At 38.3% G+C, this 18,721-nt stretch overlaps 1 protein-coding gene across 7 annotated transcripts in view; it reads left to right on the top strand.

The window, feature by feature from the left end:
• The window catches only part of TRAK1 (trafficking kinesin protein 1), a 121,739-nt gene that overhangs the window by 79,081 nt on the left and 23,937 nt on the right, over nt 1-18,721 (top strand). For all 7 annotated transcript variants that reach the window (XM_015617393.2, XM_015617388.2, XM_015617389.2 and 4 more), the window contains 8 exons: nt 3,868-3,944; nt 7,182-7,298; nt 12,825-12,925; nt 13,712-13,820; nt 14,912-14,990; nt 15,374-15,504; nt 16,013-16,087; nt 17,304-17,441. In XM_015617393.2, the coding sequence (XP_015472879.1) occupies nt 3,894-3,944; nt 7,182-7,298; nt 12,825-12,925; nt 13,712-13,820; nt 14,912-14,990; nt 15,374-15,504; nt 16,013-16,087; nt 17,304-17,441 (801 nt within the window). In that variant the 5' untranslated portion in view covers nt 3,868-3,893. The remainder of the gene's footprint in view (nt 1-3,867; nt 3,945-7,181; nt 7,299-12,824; nt 12,926-13,711; nt 13,821-14,911; nt 14,991-15,373; nt 15,505-16,012; nt 16,088-17,303; nt 17,442-18,721) is intronic.

Raw genomic sequence — 18,721 nt, 5'->3', positions numbered from 1 at the left:
CCCCTCCCACCACCTTGCCAGTAAGAAGTATGAGTGTTTAAATGGCAAGAGATCTGTGTTCCATGAGTATCAGTATTCATTTCCTCTAATGGAATTTCTGATGAAGTAAATTTTGGTAGTAGGAAAAATCCTCATGACTGCTGGCACTAGTGATATATTATTTTTCTTCCTTCTACTTGAATCCTTTGTTTGGTAGGTGGTGGCTCATTGAAGAAGCTTCCAATAGTGGTATTCTTGTTCCCGTTCCCTTCCATGGCTGTCTGCTGTTCCTGAAAGCATCCTTTACTCTAAGTAGCATACTTGTTGAATAGGTGACTTCCAGTGAGCAATCCAGAAAATTGCCTGTGTTCCTCGGTATCCTGGCACATCTTCAGCTTGGGAATCAGTGTTCCATTAACTAGATGGCAAGAAATAAATGCAGGGTACATCCTTTCAGCTGTACTTACTTTGGGAAACACAGGAATGTGGTTACTAGTAAATTTGCAGGCTTTAGGATAACATAAAGAGATGGTGCTAGGTACTAGGAAATGCTTGATTTGTGTAGTGTTTGCCCATTTGCATGTTTGGCTTTAAAAAAAAAACAAAACCAAATACTTTGAACTGCAATTGTGTCTCCAGTACCATGTATTTAGTGCTGTCATGAAAATAATGTGATGGAAGCTTTCTCTGTTCTTTGTTTCCTGTTTTGGATCTGTGACATTAACTTCAAAGCACTTACCAAAATTTGTGAGTTTTTAAATTTTTTCTTTCTTTCTGTATTGTCCATCAGCCTTCTCCATAAGCTGAGAAGTGCAAAGTATATTTGATTTGGCTGTTTGCATGCATACATGCACTTAGACACAGTGCTCCCTATCACCCTCAAGCATAAAACTGCTGATGTGTGAGTGAACAAAAAGAGGTCAGTAATTTGGCACTGTAGGTTTTACATTACAAGGCACTGTCCTTCATTTGCTCTTGTTTTATCTTTACAGCAGTGTTACCAGGCTCTCATCAGAAACCTCCAGCAGGCTAGAAACCTACTATGCAGGATCCATTACATATGTGGTGTGTGAGGGGTATTTTTCTGCTGAATACTTCATTGATCACACCTCTAAATGGTTTTTCAAAATAGTGTATCTTTTTCAAGGATAGATTCTTTGATCACTAAAGAAATAAAAACTTCTGTACTAGGAACTGGCCAAATGTTATCTTGTAGTCTGTGTAGGCTGAATAACTAGATATTTAGACACTTTTTAGGATTTTTTAAAAATTATGTTTCTGAACTCTACTCTCCCCTTACTTTTCACCTTCTCTTCCCTGCAAGCCTTGATTTCTGAGTAATTGAAAGCAGCATCTGTTTCCAAGTTTTCCCTCCTTGCAAAAGGCAATCCTTCCTTTTAGTTAGTAGCTCCGTGTTTCCACAGTATTGTACGTAGTAGTAGAATGGACAGTAGTTGACTGACAGATTTTATTATATGCAGACTACTGGAATTTATTTCTAGTTGTAGGAAGAGGATACATAAAAGGACACATCTGCTTTGAAACCCTTTTACACTGGCAGAGTAGTATACAAAGATCTCTGTTTTGACAATCACCAACAGAACTTGGATGGAAATTTCTAGATGTAAAAGCTATTGGTGACCAGATTCTACTTTGCTGCTGATAATGTCTGTTGTTATGATGCTGTGGTATTGCCTTTCCAGGTTAAAGTTTAAATGGCAAGTTCTGAAGGAATAACCAAGGGAGTATCCACACAAATCAACCTTTATCACTCTCACAGCTGAGTGACTTAATTCTGTCTGTGGGAACACCATCCTTTTATCAGGCTGGCTGTTAAGAAGGTTATACATTTACCTGAATTAAGATGTGAGGTTGCCATAGTCCTGCTCATTGGTGATTATTAGTGCTAGGTACAGAGTTGAAATGAGCTTGCTAATAACAATGTCAAAGATTATTTTATAGTAGTGATGGAATGTTGTAACCAAGGGAACTATTTAGTGTGCAGTTGTATTGGAAACCTGCTGGCGTCAGGGTTTCTGATAGATGTTTTATGGCATGAGTTATGAACTGACTATATTTAAAAGAAATTTGAGTTTATGATGAAGTCAGTTTGTGTATGAATAGTCTTCTGAGCATTACACCTTCTGTCTTTATGTGAACTTTTCTATAAAACTTCTGTTAAACCCCTTTTTTAATTATAGCCAATGCTCTCTGTAAGTTACTGCATCTTTTTCTTTGGAATCCTTATTAGTCTGCTTTTGGGTAATATAGTTTGTAGTTTACAGATGTACTGTATTTTTACTTCTGCAGTGGTAGAGTTATTCTTTCTATTGAAGTGCCATGTTTGTCAGGTTGTTACTTTGAGGCATAAACTTTTTACTGTTACCACTTTCAGACTTATTATTTGGATAAGTGCAATCATATTTTGAATACTTTTGTATAGGATTCTTTGGAGTTCACTGGCACTACTCATGTCAATAAATATTATAAATGTTTTTAGGATGTGATCTGCAAAAATAGAATTGGAGAAATGGGAAAATAAAAGAAGAAATTTAATTTCTTGCCGTAATTTCATCGATTTTCTGATGTTTAGGTAGGGAAAAATATCCTCCAACATTTCAACAGATATCTAAGTACTGTTGCATTTGATGCATTATCAATGTGCCTTAGTTGTGATCAGCTGTATATTTATATATATGCAGAATGTATATTTATGAATTAGGTAATGTTGTTTCCTTAGTGTGACAGACTGTCTCCTGCTAATATTACTGTACAGTTCTGCTTTTTTTTTTCTCCTTGCTATATAAATCCTATTAGGCCTGATCTGTCTCTTCCCCCGCCTTGGTGTGCACTAGAACAACATTAGCTTATCTGCCAGACGGAGCCTTAAGTGACATTGCCAAGGGTAAATCCCCTGAAGAACAGTTCAGGCTACAGCAGCCTGATATCTCATATTCTGTGTGATCCACTGAATTTCAGTAACAGTCCTTTTTTTTGGCCAGAATTAAAGGGTTTGAGGGAAAAGTGTAGTTGAAAAATTAGAATAGAAGGGTAGAGCAGAAAGTGCTGTTGTTTCCTGTGATTGTTGGTGAATTTTTCAAAAAACTTGTTGACTTCTAGATAAGTCAGTGTAGCTTCTTAAGGGATCACCTATGGTGGTAGACTGAACTTCTGCATAATTTCTTCAGTCTGACAAAGCTCCTGGATCCACCTTAGTGATTAACAATCTCAACCAGTCTAAGTAAATATTTTTAATGGGTGGTACTGTGGTCACTGTGGTGTGGCTGGGTATTACAAAAACCATTTCTTATTTTGCATGCATACTTTGCTGTCTTGTGCTGTAAAACCCAGTTCTTATCAACTTAATATGACATAGTCTCTTTCTAATGAACGGTGCCCCTAACAGTGTTGCTTATTCATGAAGTAATGCATGTCCTACAATGAGCAGGTGACATGATGGAATCCTAATTATGTATCTAGGAACACCTGCTTTGACTTCCTGATTATTTTTTTTAATAAACTCAAGGTACTGTTCTTCAGAGTAGAAAGTTTTAACATTTTAAGTTTGTTCTGCCACTGACAAATTGTTACAAGAGCATTTGCATTACCGGTATCACATTCATCTTAGATTTTTTGGGGGTGGGAGTTGAGGTTTGTTGTTTTGTTTGTTTTGAGGTTTTAGCTCTTGATGTGCTCATCCAAAGGTTGATATAAGCAGTTTTTTAGATGAAAACTTATGCACATCTCAACTCTAGAAAGGTATTTCTTACAAAGGATGGGAGTTGAACTTCAGTGACCCTTATGCATGTCTTCCAGCTCAGAATATTTTGTGATCCTCCTCAAGCGGTACTGCCTATCTGATTAATGTTTTGCTTTATTTTTTTGCAGTTTTATGTGCTGAAAGAGTGGGCCAGATGACTAAAACATACAATGACATAGATGCTGTTACACGTCTTCTTGAAGAGGCAAGTATTACATCTGTTTAAGGACCCGTATACAGTATGACAAAGTAGTACTGAAAGTATGTGGTACCACTACTAAACATTGCTGGTAGATTGTCCTCCATGGTGGAGGAATAAGGCCTCTAAGTGTATGTACATTTTATCTCATTGGTAAGGTAAATATTCTTTCTAAATAAAGATAATTTCTTTATCTCAGTCAAATAGCTTCATTACTTCTGGTTACTTTTCAGTTGAGGCCATGTAACTTGTTCTTGGCCAAATGCTTGCCCTAATGAAGGAGGAGGAGGAGGAATCATCTTAAAATGACACATTTTTACAGTACATATAAAACTAAGAGTATCATTATTGACAGATATATTCTTTTCAGAAAATAAGAAAAGAAAAGCTCACAGGCTTGTTTTCATAATAATTTTCACAGTTAATTTCTTTCCAGAGAAGTACATAGACACAAAATTAGAAAATATCTAGTACTCTGTTTGTCTTCTTTCCTTCTTTTCCTTATGTTTGGTTGATTTAGTTGTTGTTTGTGAGTTTTTAATACCATTATTATGAAAATTGGTGTTCTTGTAATCCTTAGCACTCAAGAAATGTCAAAAAGCAACTGCCATGGTACTATGCTTATGTTCAGTAAATATCATGATAAATTGTTTGTCTAAAATTAGTTATTTTTCTGCAGTAAACTTGAGCAATGATTTTCCAAAGAATGTTTATGAGTAATTCTTTAGGTGAAAACTGTTACAATTGTATTAGTTCATGACTGACTGGAATTTAGTCCTTCATACTCAATTGCTTGCTTATTGCAATAGCAATGTCAAAAATTTGGTCTTTCCAGCCAATTGGGTGGTCTGTTATTACTCTAATTCCACAAGGAAACAAGCATGGGAATGAATGCTAATGTCTCCCACCTTTTCTGGATACCCCTCAATGGAACAGAGTCTTACATTTTATGCTTTGAGCCAGACCCATTCAAACACCTCTGTACAAATTACCTGTTAAAACTGATGTATTACCCAAAAGACTTCTCCTGGAATAATTCATCACCCTGTAGTAATAGTCTGTTAACTTGTTTGTCCCATTCCCTTTGACTTGTTTGGCTGAGATTTACTGCATTTGGTCCATGGCTCCTTCTAGTAATGCTGGCAGGATTCTGCCAAACTGTTTTCTCCCCTGAGTCCCTGTAGCCAAATGTCTATAGATCCAGGCATTACACTCACGGGAGCAATGCCTGAAGGACTTGCTGAGCCAGTGTTTTAAAGCTTCTTGTGTACTTTCCTGTCTGGGTGTTTGGAATGGAAAAATAAGGGAGTGTATAATGTGTCAAACTTTATTAAAACAAATACTTTCAGTGAGCCTTTTTATTTGACCATCATTTCTTATGAAATTACTCTGTTCATAGGCATAGGTGCACTTACAGCACTTTTCTCTGATCTCCATATGATGGTTATCATAAGAGATTGCATCCATTTGCAGAATTTAACTCCTCTTGCTTTCACACGTATGAGTGAGAGAAAAAACAAAAGCTATCCCTTGTCTTTCCTTCATGTTTGTAAGCTTCAGGTGCTTGTATTACAATGTTGATAGAGTGAAAGGTGCAGCATTTGGGAAGATAGGAAAGAGAAGATCTTGAAACAGCATGTGTGCAGATATTTTAGAAATATGTGCCTATAGCCTGAAACTGAGGAGAGGGAGTGGCACTGCCTGGGTATGTGGTAAGAATTGGAGCAGATTTCTTCATGAATCTGCTTTCTCATCTTTGTCTAATAATAGTATAAATGTGTCTTGTTTCTCAGTATTATTTTTTTACACATTGCTGCAATAAATCAGTTCCTTATCATTGTGTGAGTAAGAGGCCTGTCCCCAAACATAAATTTAGAGCTGAATTGTTAAAAATTGTGTAGGAAGTCTGGGGATGTTATTTGAAGAGCTTGGACACGCACTTACATTCCTGAAATTGGAAGTTAAAAAACATTGCTGCTAGAGAGCTCCTCCTTTGCATAGTCATAACCTCAGCAATATATTTTTTCCACGCAGTATTTATGAAGTGATCCAAATTAGTGAACAATAAGTTGTTAAAATATATCCAATAAAATATATCCAAACATATTTTAGTCTACTTTGTGGCACCTATTGTTCTGAAAGATTGTACATAAGATTGCTTACAGATTTTATGGCTAGATAATGCCATTAGCTTTCAATGCAAATGTAAGTCTGACCTTTAGAAACCATTTGGAAAATGCTATTTGCAGATACAGCATTGATCGGTAATCTCTCTTTTTATTTACTGGTTATTATATAACTTTTTTTTTTTTCCATTATGAAAGTCTCTTCATTCAAATTCATTAGCTTCAAATCTCTGTGAATAGTAGCTGTAGGTTTTGTAGGTTTTGTCATTAATGTATGCATGACATAAGGTAGTATTTTGTCATAAAATCTGGGGTAGTCAGGGGCAGTAAGTAAGCTCCTAACAGTGTTTTCAGTGACAAGGAGAAAATTCTTCCTCAAATAGTGTTGAACTAAGAGTACACTAGGGAGTTAACCACAGCACCATTTTACCACTATTTAAAAAATCTAGTAGGTAAATAAGAAAATGATAGATAAAAATGCTTTATGAATAACACAAAATATTATGCAGTTCATCATCCTCTCTCAGGCAGATTACAATCCCATGTACCAGCTTCTTCAAGGCTGAGACATCAATATGTACATGTCATCAACAGAATAAGCTTCTAGTTTCTATTGGTACCTGTCATGAACTATAAAAACAGGTGATTTCCAGTACTGTGGTCATGGAGGAAGAGGCCATGACATGAGAGTAACCACTTAATGTAGTTTGGGGCATCTGCAAAAAGGAAATATTTAGGATCTGTTTTTAGACAAAAGCACTAATGGATGGCATACACGAAAATAGGAGCTAAACATTCATTGTGGTGGAACTGGCTTCTACTCCTGCACAACTTATGGTCTTTTATTTGTAAGTGGAGCAAGTGGAAACTGAAATATTATTTGAGGGAGGGTCAGTCTTTTCTGAATATTGCTGTTTCAAGATATGCAAGAATGGAAAAGGAAAATTGGTAAAAACCCCTGAACAAATAAACCCTCACAGAAGGAAAAAAATCTTTTTATTGTTGAAATGTTTGTTCCATCCCTTTCAAGGCTATTTTACCCTCCCTCTGATCCTTTGGTGATTAAAAAAAAAAAAAAAAAAATTGAAATTGCCTTTCTATTCTTAATGCTTCACAGAAAGAACGAGACTTAGAATTAGCTGCTCGGATTGGCCAGTCACTGTTAAAGAAGAATAAATCACTGACAGAAAGAAATGATTTCCTGGAGGAGCAAGTAGAGCACATCAGAGAAGAGGTAAGATTTTTATGCCTGAATAGTGTATATGCAATGATAAGGGGGGAATTTCCTTCTAGCTTCACCTTGTCCATAGCTTTGGCTCTGGGCAACCTGCTTCCGTGTCTGACCACTGTCACTGCTAAAAATGTCTTCCTTATATATAGCCTAAATCTGTTCTTCTTTGGTTTAAAACCATTACCCTTTATCCTATCACAACAGACCCTGCTAAAAGGTCTGTCCCCATCTTCCTTATAAACACCCTTTAAGTACTGAAAGGCTGCAGTAAGGTCTCCCTAGAGCATTACCTTCTCCATGCTGAACAATCCCAATGCTCTCAGCCTTCCCTTACAGGAAAAGGAATATTTTTGTGGCCCTCCTCTGGACCTGCTTGAACAGGTCCATGTCTGTCTTGTCCAGAGGACTTCAGAGCTGGGTGCTCACCAGAGAACAGTTGAGGAGAAAAATCACCTTCCGCAGCCTATTGGCCACACTTCTTTTGATACATCCCAGAGTATATGGTTGACTTACAGGGCTGGGAGTGCACACATTGGTGTGATCAATAAAACACACCAGAGAGCTTATATCATTTCAAATAGCACCTGTGCTTTGAAAGAGCTCTTTATCTAAATACTACTGTCACTAAACTCCAGCCTAATAAATGAGCTAGGGGCCAGTGTTGTTACTCCTATTCTGAGGCAGTGACCTTGCTTTTTGAATCTCACCCATGTGTGATTTTGAGCAAGACAGAGAGCAAAAGAACAATGAACCACAGTGGAGTAAAAACTTTAAAAATGGTTCATAATTAACACTGCTCAGGGGTGTGAGATGTTGCATTATAAACATCTCACATAAAGGATAAAGTACGGATGGAGTGATCGATGTGTGATAAATGGTGGTGGAACACCCACTATAAAATAATATCCTTTGATGTGGCCTACCCTTTTCGGCATGAAAAACTATTTCTGTTCTCTCCCAAAGGAGTGCTGCTGCTTGCTGCCAAGTCTCATCACGAGGCAGACCAATTTATTTGTGTATTGGTCAATATGACATGTACTAGGTATGTGCTAGGTGACTGAGCAGGATTGTGCATTCATATCACCCATCCAGAGTGGAAAATTTGATTGAGAAAGGTGGAGGACAGGGACAAGCTGCCTCTGTCCACATCTGTTTTTATTTAGTGGGACTGAGGAGCAGCATTAGGAAAAATGTCACCAGAAATAAGCCCCTTTCCAGGTGGCTTGGTATGTTGGGCCATATGTTCTGTCAACACCCCTCTTTCACACTGCTATTTTGACTCCTTCAGAAACTGATGCTTTTGAAGCAGAGCTCATCAGACTTTAGTCATGACACTTTTGTGTATTGAAAATCTGCCTTTTGTAGGTTGCAGATTTTCTATTAAAACTGAATTTTGAATTTTTTAACAGAACAGTAACAAGACAACTGTTGTCAAGGGCAAGAGATAAAGGAATTTATTTGATACTTCTAAAATTCTATATAAATTGCCTAAAAATGGTTTGTCTTGGAGAGATGTGTTTTCTGTAATACAGGGACAAATTCTTTCTGCTTTGTGGTGTAAAATTAAGGTTTTACTGGTATATGTATCAGGGCATGAATAATTTAGCTTTATATCTCTTTGACCTTTGTCATGACAAAACCTTCTGTCCACTCCATTGAGCAGACTGAGTTTTTTCCTGTGTGCTGGTAACATGCCATGTCAATAGGTACATATCAAAGTTATTAAGATCTGTGCAAAGTGCATCAGATTCCTGGGTTTGCCTTTTGAGTTTGTGTTGTTAGGCACTGCAAAGTTTAAGAAGGGGCTGTAATCATGTTCAGTAAAAACTGATATAACTGAGATTTTTGCTGTACTAAAGAACACAAGACTGAGTGGACTGAAGCAAGCACTTTAGTGTTTGCACAGATACTTTAATCTCAGTTTACTGTTTCACTATTATATTCTAGAAGCATAAATATTATACTGAGGAAATGTTCTTAATTTTAAAGTATTTTGCATACAGAGATGGATGTCTGCCTTTTCAGCAGCAGTGTAGTTCCCAGGTATAGTGTGTCTAGCTGCTGTTCAGTACAAATGCTGCACCTCCATGTTCCTTTTCTCTTGGATGGTGCTGCCTACACTTTGATATTGTCTCCTTTGGCATTAGATCTCAGTATCAAAGAAATGTAAACCATAAATCTGCACAATTTGAATTGTATTTGGAATGGAGTAGCTAAGTTTTAGCTTCTAATCTTTCCAAATTTCCCAGTTTCTGCTTCTTTTTCCTCTATGTATTTTGTCCTATGATACTGAAGCTAAAATGGCAGCACTTAAAATGCAGTGTCAGTCCTCAAATAACACCACCTCAAACTGTGTTAACTTCTGGGTAATACAGCCCTCTAGACCTGTTATTTGAGTTCCAGGTCACCTGTCAGAGTTTGTGTTTTGATGATAGCAGGTTTCAAAGTCCAGGTTTGTTTTTGTTCTGCGTAAAGTGAGAGGAAAGGAAAAAGTTGAATTATAATCTGGGATGGTGGTTTAAGAAAGGGAACATTGCTTTTGATCTATTAAGAGTAGAAAGTAATATTGGAAAGACAGAAATGCTCTTTGACTTGGTACTTGTGTGTGTGCTCTTTATATACAGTGTAACAGGGTGTCTTCCTTTTGAGTAATTCTAACCTGTTAAGCACTTAGTTACTGTCAGGAAAACAAATCAGCTCTATTCTTGAGACAGTTGTTCATGATTCAGTAAAGATTGATCCTGTGAATTAGGTCCCAAGTCTTTGAGCTGTTGTTCTCTATATGAGGATACTTTTATCTTCTACTTACATAGTTTTAAGATAGGTGCAGCTATTTCATGAGTTAGTTCTGAAGCTGAGTAAAGCTCTCAGCCCAGCATAGGCAATTAAAAGCATGAGGAGATGAATTACCACCACACTTGGTTCGGGGGGTGTTGTGGGCCTTGTTCCATGCACATCAAGGCTCAGTCTCTATTGTTCGGTAACAGTACCAAGGTAGTGCAACACTAATGTGGCAGTGTTTGCTCTGGAGGGCACATGTTGTAGTGGCTTGTGAGAACATAGAACAGGCTGTTTCTGGTCATAAAACAAGTCCAGTGTTTTGCAGTGTGCAAATGTGTACTTGGTCTGTCTGGGATGCTGATAATATTCTTCACCAGCCTGCCTGGTGCTGTGCTTTGAGTTTAGCACTAAATCAGTGTTGATAACAATGTTTTGGCTATTGCCAAGCAGTGCTTGCACCAGGCTCTTTTCTTTTTCCCTCATGACCCTCCCAGCCTCCTTAGCCTGGTTTTTTTTATTTACTTCCTCTCTTCACTCTGTCCACCATCTGCACAAGATGCTGGGAAGGTGCACAGCTCTGGTAGCTGACCCAAACTGACCAAAGGGATATTCTACACCGTATGTTATGTTCAACAATACAAGGTCAGGGAAAAGAGGAAGAATCTGGGACATTTGTAGTTATGGTGTTTGTCTTCACAAGTGACAATTCTATGTGCCAAGGTTCCACTTTCTAGTAAGTGGCTGAACACACATAGAAAACAGTGAATAAATTCCTTATTTTGCTTTGCTTGCATGGGAAGCTTTTCTTCACTCATTAAACTGTCTCAGGAAGAAGCTTTTCTTGCTCTTGAGCTTCTGAGTCTCTCCTTCATCCTATGGGGATTGTGGGGCAGACTGCGTGCTCAGGTGGTGGGTGCTTAGCTGCTCGCCAAAGTTAACAGACCACAAAATGTTGCATCAAAGGCAGGTGTTGCTGGAAGTTACTGCAGTGAGTGTTTCATAGTTTCACAGCTTGATTGAGATGAGGAGTGAGCTCTGGAGGTCCTCTTGTCCAAACCTTCCTATCAAGCAGGGCCCCCTACAGTCCATTGCTGAGGACCATGTCCAGATGGTGTTTGACTACATCCAAGGATGGAGAACCCCGCAGGCTCTCTGGGCAAGCTGTGCCAGTGCTCAGTCACCCTCACAATTTCAATGTTGCCCCCGATGTTTAGGAGGGACCACCCATGTTTCAGTTTGTGCCTATTGTTTCAGGTCCTATTCCATTAAAAGATCAACCTTTCTGACTGCTCATCCTCTTTTGGAGGATTGAAATGCTTGGAAATGGCAGTAAAAATAGTATCCTTAGCCTTTTTAATTCATAGAAAAAAAACAGTAGCAAGAGCTGAAAATGATCTAGTGTCCACCCACAGACAGTATCTGAATTCTTGCTTCTTAAAGAGGCTGAGTTATAATGTGCTGAAGGGAAGTAAATTGTTATTTTTGGTTCAGCATTTTCGCTCTTCCTGGAAAGGTGAAAGTAAGCCTCCAAAAATCAATGCACAGATTTCATTTAATAGTTTTCTAAAATGTGGTTGGATGGGGATGGTTTTTTTCCCCTTGCTGTTTAGAACCCATGTCTCAGGAGGACTTGGTGCCTTAGCACTTCTCATTATGCAGAACTGTCTTAAGTAAATGACCTTGTTTGCTTCAAATTCTGAACAATTCAAGTGCTTTTTTGGATTGTGTCTGCTCTTTTGTTCAATTAAAATGGAGTTTAAATCTATGTCATTGATATTCTCTGGTTTTTTTTTCTAATAGTAATTACAAAGGAAAGTATGCTTACAATATGAAAAGCAGAAGTTTAATAAAAAGAAAGGTACTGTGCATTTTTTACGTGGGAAAGTGCAAATTGAGGGCCAAGTCTTGCAGTGCAAATGGTAGGGAATGGATATGTCTGATTAGTAATGCTGTCTATAGTTGTGCAAGGCAAATAAAAATAATCTCCTGCTGCTGGCATCTTAAATCACAGCTGTGAAGTTGTGTACATCCTGCTGTCTAATTGGGCTTTTAACCTTTTTCTTGGAGAACAGCAATATAAAGTAACAAAGATTACGTTTGTGGAGCTCACAATTACAGGGGATCTTAATCACCTACTTTTGATATTTTGTTAATTTTTGATCTAAGTATGGGAATCCCACTTCTTTGCCAGACTAAAAAAACCCAGAAACTGACTGCAACCTCCACTGTTAGAACAACCTCAGAACAGCAGCCTCCCACTGTGTGGTGGTGTTCTGCAGCTCAACAGGCACTTGAATTGCAATTGTAACCTTACTACACAAGCATTTCAGTAAATTTAATGTGAAGTCTCTTGGAGAGGAAGAAATATCTGCATCTGAGGCCTGTGAGTCGACTTCCAAGCCAGGAGGCAACAATCATCGCACAAAATGGATAAAAGCAATGTTTGACTTGATGGTGACACATTAATTTCGTGCTGTATCACTGCAATATATCCATTACCGTGCATGTGAATCTGGACTAATGCCACAGTGAGTCAGGAAGAAAAGTAAATTAGTGGCTACTTTAAAAGATACTTTCCCTTCTTTCTAAGAAGTAAAAGAAATGGTTCTGGTCTGTTTCCATCTTGGACTCTTGATTTAGTTCAAGATGATGCCTGGAGGGTGAAGAATGAGCTAATTTGTGGTGGGTTTGCTTTAAAATGTGTCTGGAAAATCAGCATACTGATCTGTGAGCTCTTTCTTTGTGCAGGTTTCTCAGTTGCGACATGAGCTGTCCATGAAAGATGAACTGCTCCAGTTCTATACCAGTGCTGCTGAGGAAAGTGAACCGGAGTCTGTCTGTTCCACCCCGTAAGTCAGTTGATCTGCAATGTTGAACTATCATCTGTTGGATGATTTAATAACTTTGAAAAGTGGTAAAATTGCTCCTGTATTGGCTGGAACTATAAATGGGACTCAGAACTTGGTGCAAGGCTCCAGCTGGAAGGATTTGCACTGAGCCAGCTGGCTATCCAGGTGCCTACATGAGATAGGAGAGTACATACGGAGGCTGCTGACACGATGCTGCAACTTTCAGAGGAACTGAGTCACTGTTGTGGTGGGGCAGCCATGGGTCACACTGACAGCAGCCCAGTACTTCACATACATCTGCATGTGCTAGGACGTGCTGCATTTGTGCTTGAAGGACCTCTGAAGCCAATATGGAAAAATTCCAAGCCAAGGGAAAGAAATATAGCATGGCTTATAGCCTGGGTTCCAGGCAGTTAGCTGGCTGAACAGCATTCCAGGCTCTCAGGGGCTCTCTGACCTTGCAGAGTTATTGCTGCATTCTGATGAAGCATGTGCAGCATTAATCAGGAGCTACTGGATTGCTCCCTCTAGTAATGTGCTTTCTTTTCTCATAGCCTTGGCTGAATAACTTTTTCATAGGTAATATGTGGAATAATAAATTAAAATTTTTAAATGTTCTCTTTTGAAATTCACTGCAAATTTATTGCTGCCCAAAAGTATTGGCATGAATAAGGTGTATTTCATGTATCTCTGTTTGCTTTTGAGACCAGTGTTCAGTCTGTGCTTCTGTGAGATTGGCCGTAATACATGTAAAAATTATTTTAAATTGTTGCTTTTTCCTACAAGGCTGAAGAGAAATGAATCTTCTTCCTCTGTCCAGAACTACTTTCATTTGGACTCCCTTCAAAAGAAACTCAAGGACCTTGAAGAGGAAAATGTTGTGCTTAGATCTGAGGTGAAATTGCTCCCTTTGTTTTGCTTAATATAGTTGTTCATCTAAAGGTATCGAGAAGCTTGTATTAATTAAAAGCTGAGGGTCTAAGTTAGAATATATGCTATTACTCCTATTGCAGATCTCTCTATAGTTGTTTAATCACCATATTTTATCTTTTTAAATGAAAGAAAGGCTGAAATGTGGAAGCTACATAGAATCACAGAATTGTTTAGGTTGGAAAAGACCTCTAAAGTCATCGAGGCCAACCTTTGGCCAATCAATACCTTACAACTAGACCACAAGGAAGATGAGCAATAGATGGTCTGAGAGTAATGAATGTTAGAACTGAGAGAGCCACTGCATGAGGAGCTGGTAGGAAACCCCATGCAGCACTGCCTTCCCATCCAGGGAGATTTAGTCTGTGCCAGCAAGGCACAGGATGAAGCCAAATGTGAAACCTGTGATCTGTGTGGTTCTCTGCAGATGCAGTCATTGGGTGTCTGTGCATATCCCTAGCTTTGGGAATAGATTACAGACCCACCGAGGTGGTGCCAGACAGCACCAGCTGGCCCCAGCCATGCTGCTCTTGGCACTCCCAGAGTCAGAGTAGAAAAGACAAAGCAGAGAAAGAGGTAGGACTAAGGTTTTTTGTGGGATGTGTGTACAGTGTCAGAACTTTTCAAATAGGATCAAATAGCATGTTTTTTAAATACTTGAATTTTTAACTCAGTTATTTAAACCAAGAATTTATGTAGTTTTTGATGATACCTAGCTTTGCTTAGGTGAGCAGATCAAGTTCTGCATGACAGTATTTTGTATGTCCAAGCCTTTCTTTTTCTTTTTACTTTTAGTGCAAAATACACAAGTGACATCTAGTGGGGATATGGTGATAGTGAATCAAGTTTCTCCATACAGTAACATCTCTGCTGAATGTTCACCTGGCCTCTTTTTCAGAACATGTGGGAGGGCAGGCAAAAACTGTAGTTTCTCACTGTCTTCCTGAAGGAGTGATTAGAATAGCTTGTCTCTCTGAAGCAGATGGAAGTGCATCAACAGACTGGCAAAAACCAAATGTGCTAATGTAGCATATTTGATGTGGATTTCTTGAACAGGCCTGTCAGCTGAAGACTGAAACAATTACTTATGAAGAGAAAGAACAACAACTTGTCAATGACTGTGTAAAAGAGCTAAGTATGTCCCTACTTCTTTATACTTTTTTGAGATAGTTCAGTAAAAAAACCAAAACAGATCAGTCAGTCGTGTTTTTCTGTGGTACTTATTTTCCTTTCATAAATGGTTATGAGGAGAAAATTCCTGGCTGAAATTTCACAGCAGAAGATGTTGGCTGAAAGCTAAATCTTTCTCATTCAAAAATAGTTTTGCATAGAAAATGTTCTGCAGCATGTGCACTTGATGCCTGTCTGGTTTTGTGTCCTGCTGCATTTTTCAAAAATACTTTACTGTGAACTGGGGGTAGGATTCTGCTGAAGCAAGTGATGTTCCAAAAGAACATCTTTATGCTTACTTTTCTGATTTTGGGTTTGTGATGTTAATTGTAATTACTTATCTTAAAGGGGATGCAAACATCCAGATTGCCAATATCTCTGAAGAGTTAGCAAAGAAAACTGAAGATGCTGCCCGGCAGCAAGAAGAAATCACTCATCTTCTCTCTCAGATAGTCGACCTCCAGAAAAAGGCAAAAGCTGTAAGCAATCCAGTTGAGAGACTACTGTTGTTATTTGCTACTAATGTAACTAAAGGCCAGATTAAAATTCTCTCTGTACTAGAGCCTAAAGGAAATATTCCACCTTTATTATGTGGATGACCTTGTTTGGTGTTTAATATCTGTGTACTTGACTAGAAAGCATCAATTTATTAAAAGATGCATATATGGTTTATCAAATGCAATCTTTAAAATTATTTTAAATATTAGATACAAAATTCTGCTCTGAGTGGTGTTGGTGAGACAAGAGTGTCGGTGCAGGTACCTCAGTGGGCACATACCTGTTTGGAGGTTCATTCAGCAAGGTGCATTCTAATGCTGAGTGTTCTTGTGTTAACATTTTAAACATTTTTAAGCCAATGTGTAGATTAATATTGCTGCAGAGGAGAGGTGAGAAAAGTTAGAATGTTCCTACTTACCTGTAGTATAGGATACGAATATCACAGGACAAAACATCACAGTATTTCTAACATTTTTTGGCATATATTAGTGTGCAGTTGAAAATGAGGAACTTGTCCAGCATCTGGGAGCAGCTAAAGATGCCCAGAGACAGCTCACAGCAGAGGTGAGTACATTACTTAGTAATACAATAATTTAGTAGCAGAGCAATGGCTGTTCACTTTGCTGTAAGAGGTTTAGTCTGAGCTGGATCAGAAATATTAAATATTTTTACCTTCGTATATGGAATGAAGGAACATTTATATTCCTAGTAGAGTTCAAACCCTTTTCTTTCCTATTCTCTGCTCCTTCAAATGACACACAGTTTGAAACACAGAGACTTATGGGCTGTACAGGAATGCCTTTAAAGGTTGACTTCTCTAGGCTTGTAATTTCAGCCTATTTTGACTAGCGACATAACATGGAAGAGCTCATTTTTGCTCTGTTTGTTCAGTGTATAAACATAAGGCAATCCAGTATTTCTGGTTGTCTTATGGGTGCTACATGTGCATGAAAAAAAATGGACATGATGGAATGAATAGAGCTTGATCCCTTTAGGATTTCTCTTGCACTTGTACTACTTGGTGATGAAGGTGAGAATGGCCAGAGAAGCTTTTCCAATGGGTGGACCTTTTGTATTTGTGGTGCTCAACAGAGATTGGGCTCATACCATTGCTTTCTTAGGAAAGAAAATGAACCAGATATTTTTTTCTAAACCAAATAGCTGATTTTTATGAAAGCTGTAGGAATGTGGTGTTCCAGACTTCTGCCCCTTTGCCAAACTTAGTTGAAGTGGCTGATGACCCCAACAGCTCTGAGGGTACACAGACATCTGTAGAATTATTACATAAGATATGTTTCCTGAGAAAGCTAAAAATAAGTCATGGTCTTAGCTGTTGAAAGCTATATGTGTATATGTATGTATGCATGAAAGTCCTGGCTTTAAAATTCCTGAGTTCTTTAGACCATTGTGGAAAGTTTTGTCCTCAGACCATGCATGGTGTTTGCAACTGTGGTCATCATGAGTGATTAAGCACTAAACCTGATCAGACTAAAGATACTTTTTTAGCTCTGTGTCTTTTCCTTGACAATATCTTCATGTAGGGAAGGAAATGGAGCAAACAGTTCCTTCCTTCCACATTGTGACCCTCCCTGCCTGCCTTCCTGTTCCTAATCCATGTTATTAATGATCCTCCAGTAATACTCAATTGTTGGAGATCAATTCCTTTAAAGTGGGATATTCTTCCCTACCCCATTATTCTTTACCAGTATTAAAAGAATTTGCAGGATTTTAATGGTAATAGTGCACCCCATAAGGTCTTGGACTGTTTTCTCTGTTACAGTTGCGAGAGCTGGAAGACAAGTATGCAGAGTGCATGGAAATGCTTCATGAGGCTCAGGAAGAGCTGAAAAACCTTAGGAACAAGACAATGCCAAATGCTATATCACGCCGGTACCACTCTCTTGGTCTCTTCCCTATGGTAAGCAGATTTAAGGACAAAACCAGCACACACCAAGCAAAGGAAGTGTATTTGCATTTAACTTAAAGCTTCAGGGATAGGATGCTAGGTCTGACATAAGCATGGATGAAATGTGTATTTGGATGGTGTTAAAGGATATCTGAGTGATTAGTTTTGCATACCTAGTTGTTTGCAGTGGTGAAAGGCAAACAGTGGTGCTGTGTAGCTCTGCTGCTGTGTTACATGCCACCTGCAGCTGTCTGTGCTTATGCTGTGAAACCTGGGTAGCATTACCAGGTTCTTACACAGTTCTATACATCTCTGTTAAGCATCTCCTGTACTGTTGTGGCTGATGTTCATTAGGAGCTTCTTGTTTATCTTCAATATCCTTGGAGATACAACTTCCCAATAATGTAACAATAGTTTCCAGACATAGCATCTTTCTAGTAATTTATGATATACATTCTGGTTTTTCAGTCTAAACCTTTGAACAGGGTTAAAAGCATTCCTTCTTGTTTTATGGTGACTGAAAATTCAGTGGTTCATTATAAGAATGTTAGTTGCTAATCTGTATTATGGCAACAAATTATGGTGCTTTCACTGGCGTTTTCAAGTTTCTTTACCTGATTTCATGTGACTATGACATTTAAAGCTCAGGGAGTAGGCAGTACCCTCAATGAAATGAGAAAAAAAGAGTGGATAAGAATGTGTCCAGTGACTTACTCTGCTTGCCTGTGTATCTCTAGAGTAGTTAGATTACTTCTGAAGGCAATGGTATCAGTGGCTTCTTTTGCAATACTTTAATGTAATCAAGCAGCAAAATCTGGCCTGCCTTGTCTTGTCTTACTGCTGAAGAAGAACACATTTTATTTGTGCTCACAAGAAGTAAATTGCCAACAAAGGCTTAGCTTGCCTTTTTGTGCTCCCTTCTAAGACTGAATACTGGCCAAATTAAAGTGCAGATGTTTAATAATATAAGTTGTGCTTGCAGAAATAATACAAATTGTGCTTGCACAAATACGGCTGAAAGCTGCGGAGAGTATGCTTGTGCTGAGATAGGTTTATGTCTTTTCTGTTAAAATGATTTTCAAATGTTGAATCATGGGACAAAAGATCATTTAGATTTGTTACTGTTTGATACTCAGACCTTGCACCCAGCAGTAAAACTTAGCAACCAGCTCTGGAGAGTTGATGGTCTGTTACATCTAACCTTATGGAGAAAGTGTATAGTGCTTTATGCCAGGAATCATGTCATTTTTGTTGATGGATGGATAATGCTGTGGGTTTTATGTTTATTTTAA

Source organism: Parus major, chromosome 2, assembly GCF_001522545.3.
Source record: "Parus major isolate Abel chromosome 2, Parus_major1.1, whole genome shotgun sequence".
Taxonomy (NCBI): Eukaryota; Metazoa; Chordata; class Aves; order Passeriformes; family Paridae; genus Parus; species Parus major.
This window is presented reverse-complemented; position numbering and strand designations above follow the sequence as displayed.